This window comes from Amblyraja radiata, chromosome 13 (genome assembly GCF_010909765.2).
Source record: "Amblyraja radiata isolate CabotCenter1 chromosome 13, sAmbRad1.1.pri, whole genome shotgun sequence".
NCBI classification, from domain to species: domain Eukaryota; kingdom Metazoa; phylum Chordata; class Chondrichthyes; order Rajiformes; family Rajidae; genus Amblyraja; species Amblyraja radiata.
The window spans coordinates 1,527,824-1,540,405 of NC_045968.1; the positions used below are offsets into that span (position 1 = coordinate 1,527,824).

Sequence of the window (12,582 nt, forward strand, 5' to 3'; positions counted from 1 at the left end):
ACTTGGACTTCCAAAAGGCTTTTGACAAGGTGCCACATAAGAGACTATTGCTAAAAATAAAAAATTATGGGATTGGGGGTAATATATTAGCATGGGTAGAGGATTGGCTAACAAATAGGAAGCAGAGAGTGGGGATAAATGGTTCATACTCGGGATGGCAACCGGTAACTAGCGGGGTTCCGCAAGGGTCGGTGCTGGGACCCCAGTTGTTCACAATTTATATAAATGATTTGGAGGAGGGAACCAAGTGTAATATATCAAAATTTGCGGACGATACAAAAATGGGAGGAAAAGTAGGGGATGAGGAGGATAGGAAGAGTCTGCAAAAGGATATAGATAAGCTAGGTGAGTGGGCAACAACTTGGCAGATGAAATTTAATACTAATAAATGTGAAGTCATTCACTTTGGGAAAAAAAATGATAGGGCAAGTTATTTTCTAAATGAGGAGGAGCTGCGTTGTAATGCAACGCAAAGGGATCTAGGGGTAGTAGTACATGAATCACTAAAAGTTAGTATGCAGGTGCAGCAAGCAATCAGGAAGGCCAATGGAGTTTTGGCCTTTATTGCTAGGGGGATTGAGTATAAAAACACGGAGGTCTTGCTGCAGCTGTACACAGTATTAGTGAGACCACATTTGGAATACTGTGTACAGTTCTGGGGTCCATACTTAAGAAAGGATGTACTAGCCCTGGAGGCAGTGCAGCGAAGGTTTACAAGATTAATTCCTGCAATGAGGGGATTGACATATGAGGAAAGGTTAAGTAGGCTGGAACTCTACTCTTTGGAGTTTAGAAGAATGAGAGGCGATCTCATTGAAACATATAAGATCGTGAGGGGCCTTGATCGGGTGGATGCACCGAGGATGTTCCCAATGATCGGGGAAACTAGAACTAGGGGACATAGTTGCAGAATAAGGGGGGGCTCTTTTAAAACTGAGATGAGGAAGAACTTCTTCACCCAGAGGGTGGTTAATTTATGGAATTCACTGCCCCAGGGAGCAGTGGAAGCAGAAACTTTAAATATATTTAAGACTAAAATAGATGGTTTTTTAGCTGCCAAGGGGATAAGGGGCTACGGGGAGAGGGCAGGGATATGGACCTAGGTATGGTTAGTATAGTAAGACCTGAGTGAACTCCTGGACAAGTGTCGATCGCCTGGATTGGGGTCGGAGAGGAATTTCCCGGATTTTTTTCCCGAATTGGACCTGGGTTTTTATCCGTTTTTTTGCCTCCCCCAGGAGATCACGAGGTTCTTGGGGTGGAGAGGGGTGATAGCGGTATAAAGGGGAGGGTAGTGTCTTGTGTTCTGTGTCTTGTGTCTACTGTTTGTGGGTAAGTGTGTCTGTTTAGTGTTCAGCCATGAGCGAATGGCGGTGCGGGCTCGACGGACCTGGTGGTCTACTCTCGCACCTACTTTCTATGTTTCTATGTTTCTATGTACACATTGGATGCCATGAGACCAATGGTGAACGGCAGAGATTACTATTCTGTCTTCTTGCTGTCAGTCAAGTATATTAATGATTTGAATGAGGATGTAGGTGGCATGATTAGTATGTTTGCAGTTGACACCAACATTGGTGAAACAGTGGGTAGTTGAGAAGGATGTCTAAGGTTCCAGCAGGATCTAAATCAACTGGGGAAATTGGGCAGGGAAACGGCAGGTGGAATTTAACTCGAACAAATGTGAAGTTATACATTTTTAGGAAGTAAAACTGGGCCAGGACATTCACAGTGAATGGAAGGGAGGGTCATAAGGTCATGAGTGATAGGAGCAGAATTAGGCCATTCGGCCCATTGAGTCTCTTCTGCCATTCAATCATGGTTGATCCATCTCTCCTAACCTCGTTCTCCTGCTTTCTCCCCATGTTTTTTTTAGTCTCCTCATGTTGACCATCACAGTCTGCCCCTCCCCCTCCCCCTCCCGTGGAAAGAAAGTGAGCTCATTACTCAGGAACCTGCACGTATGCTGGTAATTTTAAATGTCCTGCTGTAAGAAAAGGATCCTGGGTAGCTCAGGTAGTAGAGCATTAGGCTTTAAATCTGCAGGGTCCAGGGTTCGAGTCCCCGCCCAGTCCTAGGTGAAGTCCATCTGCTGACCGTCAGGTTCAAGTGGAACTGGTCACTTCCTCATGTTGACCGCTCTCTCAAAAAGGCGGCACAACTGGTATAGCCGCTGCCTCACAGTACCAGAGACTCACGTTTAGTTTAGTTTAGTTTAGTTTAGTTTAGTTCTGAGATACAGCGTGGAAACAGGCCCCACTGAGAATGTGCCGACCAATACACATATACCCTAGTTCTATCCTACACAATGGAAAACATAGAGAAGCCAATTCACCTACAAACCTGCACGTCTTTGGAATGTGGGAGCAAATAGATCATCGGGAGAAAAACTACACGGTCAGAATGCAAATTCCGTGTAGTCAGCACCCGCAGTCAGGATTATACTCGCGCCTGTAGCACAGCAAGGCAGCAACTCTACTGTTGCACCATTGTGCCACCCTCAGGTTCGATCCTGACTACGGGTTCTGCCTGCAGGAGTGAAAGGAGTGCAGGGGCAAGTTTATCGAGGTTTATAAAATATGGAAGGGCATTTATAGAGTAGATTGTCAGTCTTTTTACTTGAATAAATGAGTTTAATACAAAAAGTGAGAGTGAAAAGAATTAAAGGGGATATGAGGGGCAAGTCTTTCTACACTGCAGGTGGTGGATGTATGTCACTAGCTGCCAGAAGAAGAGTAAAACACAAAGTGCTGGAGTAACTCAGCAGGTCAGGCAGCATCTTTGGAGGGCATGGATAAGTGATGTTCCAGGTCTGGACCTTTCTTCAGACTGACCTGGGGGGAAGAAGCTCCAAAAGTGGTGGGGGCGGTACAAATTCTGGCAAGTGATAGGTGGATACTGGTGAGGGTGGTTTAATTGAACAAAGGCTAGAAATCAAATGAAGACAAAAAAGGTGTCTGAAAAGGAGAGAAGTAAACTTTACAAAGCCAGAGGGAAGGAAATAGGTTGAAGGGATGGGGATAGAAAGGGCAGGATAGTGGAATGAATGGATGTGCATCAGGGTGGGGGGCAGGGTCATGAGAAATAAGGGAGGTAAAGAGGGGATATTATCTAAAATTGGAGAATTCATTGTTCATACCTCTGGGCTGTAAGCTAAAGTGGAATATGAGGTGCTGCTCCTCCAGTTTGAGACTGCACCCAAACTAGAGGAACAGCATATATTGGTCAATACCAGTACATCATTACAGTGTCATAGTATCTATCCAACCAAACAAAAAGTACCAGACAAGTGGTTTAAGTTGTGGTTATAACGTTGCACACTTCTTCTCTGCACTTCAACCTAGCTACACTGCTCTGGCTTGGCTCTTACTAACAGCTCTTCGGCCGATCAACGGCAAGAAATATAATGGAAAATGGTTCCATAGTTTCAAATGGCACAGTCTTCTTTGAGAATAGCCTGTTTGTTTCTGTGTACGGATTGACGGTGGCAGTCGGATTACCTCTGAACACCTTTTCTTTGTGGGTGTTCTGCAAAAAGTTGAAACTACGAACGGCTCCAATCATTTATTTGACTAACCTGGCAATTTCAGATCTACTCTTCATTCTCTCATTGCCGCTCAGGGTATATTACTTTGCAACCTCTCGATGGATATTTGGAAAGGTTGTTTGCGTTGTGTCGGAAACTGTGTTTTCATTGAATTTCTATACAAGCCCTTTCTTGATTGCATTGATCAGTATTGATCGTTATTTGGCTGTAGTTTACCCATTGAAGTCGAGGTTTCTTAGAAGTCGTAGAGCAGCCATCGTCGCCTGTGCTACTGTTTGGATGCTTGTCATGTTGATGAGTTTTCCTATCGCTTTTGCATATCATCAGAATTATTCAAAAAACGAGTCAAAATGTTACGAAGGATATTCAAAGGAAACTTGGCAATCTGCTGTAAACCTCATCTTAGTGATAACAACCCTTGGATTTGGTGTGCCTTTTGTAATCATTATCAGTAGTTTCCTCGCTGTTGTCAGATTTTGGTTTCGAACCAGAAAGGAATCTCAAGCTTTTAAAAGATACAATATCATACCTTTGTTTCTACTGAATATTGGGGTCTTCATTGTGTGCTTTTTACCTTTCAATGTTGCTTTGGCATTCTATGGACTGCATCAAGCAGGATACTTCTCGATGGAAGGGAGTTTCCCAGTGCACGCTGTGACCATGTGCCTGGCCAGTATCGGCAGCTTCATGGATCCTATTGTTTACTATTTTACCAGTCAAGCATTCACAAACATTGCAATGAATACAAAGGAAACTTGCAATGCAATGGAGTTACCAAAAAGAGGACGTCAAACTACCAATGAAAACTCCTCACTTGGCAACTGAGTGAATTCCAGGTTTGGACAAGAGCTGGAATTAGTTGAATATGGATTTGCATTTGTGCAACATGTAACTGTTGTATAGCAATTATGTTGAATTAAATCCTTACCTTTTCTGTTTTGATCAAGTGAAACATGCTAATTTCAATGCTGCAAATAGTAAGATAGCTTTTTTTGCTATTAGATTTGTCTAACTGTTTTTCAAATACCCTGAATTTCTTTGTTCAGTGGTGAAGCAAATGGTTCTGCAGTTCGATCTGATTGGAACTGAAATGAGCTTCAATGAGTTGGCTTTTAATGAGAGAGTGCTGCATGATTGCCCCTTGAAACTAGATTGATGAGCTGCGAATTGACCAGATACATTTTACCTGCTTTTTGAGGGTGCTAGAATGAATATTTTCTACAGAGAGAGAGCGGAGGAGGGGGGGGCATTGAGAACGTATTAATTGTGAACAACATTTTTCATTTGGTTTATCCCACTTCCAGCTTTTGGTTTGTAGCCTTGTAAATTGGGGTGCTTCAAGTAATTAATTGTCCAAATAATTTTTAAATATGATGAAGGATTCTGTCCACATTCGCATTCCGAGTTTCAGAACCTTGCCACTTGCCGAATGGATTTATTTCTCGTCAACTGCATTCTAATAATTCTACCCATTAACTTAGCTTATGTAGGGAACTTTCCATTTTGTCAGATAGATGCCATTAAACTTTAGTCTTTAGAGAAACAGCACAGAAACAGGCCCTTCGCCAACTGAGTCCATACCAACCAGCAATCGCCCCGTACACTAACACTAAGGACAATTTATTGTTTTTTACGATGTCCAATTAACCTACAAACCTGTACATCTTTGGAGTGTGGGAGGAAATCGGAACACCTGGGGAACACACACGCAGTCACAGGGAGGATGTACAAACTTTGTACAGACAGCACCCGTAGTCAGGATCGAACCCAGGTCTCTGGCGGGTCATTATTTACATCGGCAACACCAAGTGTAGACTAGTTGACTGTTTAACCAAACACGTTCATGCAATCTGCTAAGACCTGCTAGGTTTCCCGGTTGTGAACCATTTTAACTCCCCTTCCCATTCCTATATTGAATTTCTGCCTTGGACTTCCTACATTGCCAGACTGAGGCCACACACAAACTGGAAGAACAGCTCATTAAAACAGTTTATAGCCCAACAGTATAAACATTGAATACTCCAACTTTGAGTAATATCCACCCCACCACCTCTTTCTATCCTGTATCTCCCACGCTCAGTCACACTTGTGTTTCCCTCCCATTTGTACATTCATCTCCCCTCCCCGTGTCCCTTTCCACCCACATCACTGTCTTTGTTCACTTTAGTTTATTGTGGAATGGAATACTTTATTGTCACATGTGACTAGGGGCAGTGAGATTCTTTGCTTGCACACACAATGTATACAAATAGCAGCCACCTACGGCGCTGACAAAGTTACAAAGCACGCCGGCAACTACTCTTGGTCTCCCCCCCCCCCCCCGCCATCCACCCCAGCGGTTCCGCCATGCCGGGTCCTCCATTGTTCTTCCCCTCCCCCTTCATGGCTGTTCATCCACAATCTCATCGACCCGCGTGCCTTCTCCACCGCTGCCCAACCCATTTAGTTCCTCCAGCACTTCCAGCTTGGCTGAATATTGTTGTTTTTAATGGTTGTGTTAGTTTTCGTTTTTAGGGATATAGAGTGGAAACTTCGGCTCATCGAGTCCCCACCGACCAGCAATCACCTGTACACTAGCTCGATCGTACCATTAAGGACTAATTATTGTTTTCCTTTACTGAAGCCAATAAACCTACAAACCTGCACGGAGGGGGGGGGGGGGGGGGGCGGAGGACCAACTCCAGGACTGTTTGGAGTCAGTAGACTGGGCAATGTTCAGGTACTCGGCAACGGACCTTAATGAATATACCACAGTCACTGCAGACTTCATAAAGAAATGGGTGGAGGACTGCATCCCATCAAAAACCTTCCGAGTGTTTCCTCACCAGAAGTCTTGGATGAACCATGAGGTCCGCACCCTTCTGAAGACCAGATCCTGGACGTTCAGGTCTGGAGATACAGAGGTCTACAAGAAGTCCAGATACGACCTTGGTAAGGCCATCAAAAAGGCCAAAAGGGACTTTTGCTCCAAGCTGGAGGATGAGATGGATGTTCGGCAACTGTGGCGCGGCCTGAATGTCATCACCTCCTACATGGTGAAATCAGGAGGCAGCTCGAATGTCAGCGAAACAACTATCCATGACGAGCTCAATGCGTTTAACGCACGCTTGATAGGGAGAATACTGATGTGCCTTCCCGAGCCCCCATTCGCTGTGATGGTATTTCGGTCACAGTCACAGAGGCCGACGTCAGGAAATCCTTCAGAGGGGTGAACCCTCGAAAAGCGCCTGGTCCTGATGGTATACCCGGCCGTGTTCTAAAAACCTGTGCGGACCAACTGGCTGGAGTTTTTACGGACATTTTCAACCTCTCACTTCTGTGGTTCCCACCTGCTTTAAAAGGGCATCAATTATACCGGTGCCCAAGAAGAGTAAGGTGACGTGCCTCAATGACTATCGACCAGTGGCACTAACGCCTGTGGTGATGAAGTGCTTTGAGAGGTTGATCATGGAGCAAATCAACTCCTACCTCGACAAAAATCTGGACCCGCTGCAGTTCGCTTACCGCCACAACAGATCAACGGTGGATGCGATCTCGCTGGCCCTCCACTCCGCACTGGACCACTTGGGCAACAAAAACTCATATGTCAGGCTGTTCTTCATTTAGCTGCTCGGCATTTAATACCATCATCCTCTACAAACTGGTTACTAAGCTCTCAGATCTGGATCTCTGCGCATCCCTCTGTAATTTGATCCTCGATTTCCTCATCCACAGACCACAGTCTGTTCGTATTGGTGGAAATGTGTCATCCTCGATAACAATCAGCACGGGAGCACCTCAAGGCTTCGTGCTCAGCTGTACTCACTCTATATTCATGACTGCCTAGCCGGACAGAGTGCAAACTCCATCATCAAGTTCGCCGATTACACCACTGTTGTGTGACGTTTCACTGATGGGGACGAGTCAGAGTATAGAAGTGAGATCGACCGATTGACCAAATGGTGCCAGCACAATATCCTGGCTCTCAACACCAGCAAAACCAGGGAACTGATTGTGGACTTTGGAAGGGGTAGGATGGGGTAGGATAAACAGTCCTGTTTATATCAACAGGTCGACGGTGGAAAGGGTTAAGAACTTCAAATTCCTGGGCATGCATATCTCCTGGTCCCAGAACATTGATGTAATTATAAAGAAAGCACATCAGCGCCTCTACTTCCTGAGAAGATTACGGAGAGTCGGTTTGTCAAGGAGGACTCTCTCGAACTTCTAGAGGTGCAGAGTAGAAAGCATGCTGACCGGTTGCATCGTGGCTTGGTACGGCAACTTGAGCGTCCAGGAGCGGAAAAGGCTGCAAGAAGTTGTAAACACTGCCCAGTCCATCATCGGCTCTGACCTCCCCACCATCGAGGGGATCTATCGCAGTTGCTGCCTCAAAGAGACATATGGTATATGGACACACTGATCTGTTCTGTATTTATGCCTACAATATTCTGTGGTGCTGCAGCAAGCAAGAATTTCATTATCCTATCTGGGACACATGAAAATAAAATAAAGTGTCAGAAGCTGAGAGGAAACCTCATTGACGATACAAACATTATGAGAAGCATAGACAAAGTAGATAGTCAGTATCTTTTCATGGAGTAGAAATGTCAAATACCAGAGGGTATAGCTTTAACATGAGATGGCGGTATTTAACGGAGACTTTCATAGCACGTTTTTAATTTAAAACAGCCTGGAACTCGCTGCTAGGACAAATGATGTTGGCAGTTGTGACATGATTAAGAGCCATTTAGACAGACACATCACTGGCAGCAAAATGAGGGATATAAATCATGTTTAGGCAGATGTGCTGAAAGCACAGACATGGTGGACCAAGTGCCAGTTCCTGTTCTGTAGATCTGAAATAAAATATTCAGACTAACAAAGAGAACTATAACAAATAATCCCAATGCAGTTCCTTCTATGGAATGATTCTTCTTGTGTTTAAGACTGATAGAATTCCTTGTATGTGAATACTTGGCCAATAAACTTACTTACTTACTTAATAAACATTGTTTGGTGAAACTACTTCACATCATTCAGAATGTTTGGATGTTAATTGCCTTCAAATAGCATTAAATCATCTGAGTACATTGATAGTGTTCCACTGCCTATGTACGTAGATACACAATTATATATATGTGTGTATGTTCATGTGTATATGTGCACTCACTCAATATACGCATATGCTCATGCTCTATGTATATACAATATACACACACACACATGGGCAGCGGAACGGTAGGGTTGCTGCCCTACAGCACTAGAGACCCGAGTTCAATCCTGTCTACGGGTGCTGCCGGTACGGAGTTTGTACGTTCTCCCTGTGAATGCATGTGTTTTCACCGCGAGCTCTGGTTTCCTCCCACATTCCAAAGACGTGCAGGTTTGTGGGTTAATTGGCTATATTGGGTTAATTAGTGTATGGGGTGATCGTTTGCCAGCATGGACTCGGTGGGCCGAAGGGCCTGATTCAGCGTTGTCTCTCTAAACTAAACACACAATATATACACTGAAAATATACACTACACACACACTTATATTTTGTGTACATATACACACTAGTGTGCGCGCGCATGCACACACACACTATTTATACACAGAGGGAACTGTTGATTTCAATAACTCAGTTTTCATCACTGACTCTGAAACATCCATTGCCCATGTCAGGTGAACAAACCAAACTAATTGACAGGAAATGCACTCTTTAAGAAATTAAATTCATCAATATTTATTAATGAGATAATTTGCTCAACCATGTGCTTTAAGTTAAGGTCAAATGACCAAGTGCCTTCAATGTATGAAGAACCTTTGATGTAACGGCCTTTAGATTTGGCTCGGGAACTTTCAGCCCCAAGGCACTTTGCCCAGTCAACAGGTCACATGCAGCAATTTCAGTAGATTCATTTTGTATGGGAAATAAACAGAAGGAAAGAAAGATTGGATAAGAGAGAAAAGAAAGACAGGAGAACCAAAAAAAAAGAAATTAGTAATTTAAAATATGGTATGTTTAAGGATTCAGAAGCAAAGGAAATTTAACTCGACATTCACAATAGATACTTTGTTGTGACAGAAAGATTGGCAGTCAGTAACATTTAACATATTATTAAAAGGAAACATTAACTTAAAATCTAAAGACTTAAAACTTGTGGGAAGATATACTGGGCCATTAATAGATAACAGGAAATGTATTAACAAAAAAACCACATTAAAGTCAAGTTATATTTTTTCAAAGCATGAGCAGTTCACACTTTGCTGAGCATCTAATTTGATACTGATATATCCCCTACCGTACATTTTAAATGCGTTAAGAAATGCGTTATAGAACATTGAGGTCAGGTGCTATATATATATATATATATTTACCATGTGCCATTATCATAATCAAATTGTCTTGATATTCAATAATGCAGAAATTTAAATGTAAACGAGATGATGAAGGTACTATCGTGTATGAAGGTAGACAAATCTCCATGGCCTGATCAGATATCTCCGAGGCCATTGTGGGAAACTAGAGAGGAATTTTCGGGGGCCCCAGTTGAAATTTGAGTTGACTTTAAACATGGGAGAGGTTCGGGTAGACTGGAGGGTGACAAATGTTGGGCCTCTATTCAAGAAGGGCTGCAGGGAAAATGCTGGGAACTATAGGCCAGTGAGCTTAACATCTGTAGTCTGAAAGTTACTAGAGAGTATTCTGAGGGATAGGATATACAGGCATTTAGATGGACAAGGGATAGTCAGCATGGTTTTGTATGTGGGAAGTCATGTCTCATAAATCTGAGTTTTTGAAGATGTGACCAAAAAGTTCGATGAGAACAGAGCTGCAGATATTGTATATATGGACTTCAGTAAAGCATTAGACATCGTTCGGCATTGTAGGCTGCTCTGGAAGGTTAGATCGCATTGGGTCCAGGGAGAGATAGCTGAATGAATAGTACATTAGCTTCATGGAAGGAAGCAGAGGGTGAAAGGTTGCTTCTTGGACTGTAGGCCTGTGACTAATGGTGTGCCTCAGGGTTTGGTGCTGGGCCCGTTAATGTTTGTTAACTAAATCAAGGATTTGGATGAGAACATGCATGGCAAGATGAGCAGGTTTGCTGATGACACAAAAATGGGTCGTTGTGTAGATAGTGAAGATGGTTGTGAAAAATTGCAGCAGGAACCTGATCGATTGGCCAGGTGGGCTGAGGAATGGTTGATGGAATTTAATACAGAGAAATGTGAGGTGTTGCGTTTTGGGAAGTCTAACACAGTGAATGGTAGCCCTCTGAGGAGTGTTGAGAGATCTAGGAGTACAGGTGCATAGTTCCTTGAAGGTGGAGTCGCAGGTAGTTAGGGTAGTCAAAAACGCTTTTGGCACATTGGCCTTCATCAGTCAAGGTATCGAGTATAGAAGTTTTTTTTTCTTTTAAAATCTTTTTATTAGTTTTTTTTCAAAAACAAAAACAAAACAAAAACGTTAAAATAAAAATAATGATAAACATAACAATGATATTGATACATAGGGCTCAGGATTACATTAATAACAGGTATAACCTGAATATGAGTCCAGTGTCAATATACACAATGAATATAGACCTCCCGGTCTCTATGTAAATATCGTTAAGTGTTTAAAAGAGAACGTATATATAAAAACAAAAAAACAAAAAGAAAAAAAAAGAGAAAAAAGAGAAAAACAAAACCCCCTAAACCAGAAATAAAAAGCAAAACAGAATCTGGGCTGCAAAGAATTTCAACAATTTAAGACCCTGTTTGTCCGTTCCACCAGATAAAGGTAAAATAATTATTATAAGGGTTGGAGAGGGGACAGTTTATGTCGTGTGAAAATGTTGAATAAATCTTCCTCAAGTCCTATCAAATTTAACCAAGGGTTCAACAATGTCACTCCTAATTTTTTCTAAATTTAAACATGATATCGTTTCAGAGTACCAATGGAATGTGGTCGGAGGATTAGAGTCTTTCCATTTAAATAAAATAGTTCTTCTGGCGATTAATGTGGTAAAAGCAATCAACTGATGGGCGGAACAGGACAGATGAGTAGAATCTACCATTGGTAGCCCAAAAATTGCAGTAATAGGATGAGGTTGTAAATCAATATCTAAAACTACAGAAATAGTATCAAAAATTTATTTCCAATATTTTTCCAAAAGTGGGCAGGACCAAAACATATGAGTCAATGAGGCCACTTCAGAATTACATCTGTCACAGGTAGGATTTATATGACTATAAAAACGAGCTAACTTATCTTTTGACATATGAGCTCTATGAACCACCTTGAATTGTATCAGAGCGTGTCTTGCACACATTGAGGAAGTATTAACTAATTGAAGAATATAATTTAGAAGTTGTGAGGTCATGTTGCAGTTGTATAAGACATTGGTGAAGGCGCATTTAGAGTATTGTGGTCAGTTCTGGGCACCATGTTATAAGAAATATGGTGTCAATCTGAAAAGTGTACAGAGAAGATTTACGAGGATGTTGCCAGGACTAGAGGGTCTGAGTATAGGGAGAGGTTGAGCAGGCTGGGGCTCTATTCCTTGGAGCGCAGGAGGATGAGGGCTGATCTTATAGGAGTGTATAAAATTATGAGAGGAATAGATCGAGTAGATGCACAGAGTCTCTTGCCCAGAGTTGGTGAATCGAGGACCAGAGGACATAGGTTTAAGGTGAAGGGGAAAATATTTAATAGGAATCTAAGGGGTAGCTTGTTCACACAAAGGGTGGTGGGTGTATGCAACAAGCTGCCAGGGGAGGTAGTTGAGGCTGGGACTATCCCAACATTTAAGAAACAGTTAAACAAGTACATGGACAAAACAGGTTTCGAGGGATATGGACCAGACTCGGGCAGGTGGGACTAGTGCAGCTGGGGCATGTTGGCCGGTGTGGGCAAGTTGGGCTGAAGGGCCTGTTTCCATGCAGTGTAACTCTATGACTCTAACAAAAAGTGGTAGTCAGGAATTTTGACAGGCTAAAAAATATGAGTGCATGAATTAAGAGAGATGATAAAGAGGGAGTTATATATTATAGAGAAGATGGAAAAATAGATCATAAATGAT

General features: G+C 42.6%; 1 protein-coding gene across 1 annotated transcript; it reads left to right on the plus strand.

Annotated features, from left to right (window-relative positions):
• Positions 1 to 3,406: 3,406 nt before the first annotated feature.
• On the plus strand, positions 3,407 to 4,372 carry LOC116980114 (lysophosphatidic acid receptor 4-like). The gene has a single exon (XM_033032224.1). It carries the CDS (start codon positions 3,407 to 3,409, stop codon positions 4,370 to 4,372), a length of 966 nt encoding a protein of 321 aa, XP_032888115.1.
• Positions 4,373 to 12,582: the final 8,210 nt, after the last annotated feature.

Bases quoted from the DNA above. Each gene is read 5' to 3' on its own strand.
- LOC116980114 (XM_033032224.1), top strand. From the start codon at position 3,407: ATGGAAAATGGTTCCATAGTTTCAAATGGCACAGTCTTCTTTGAGAAT.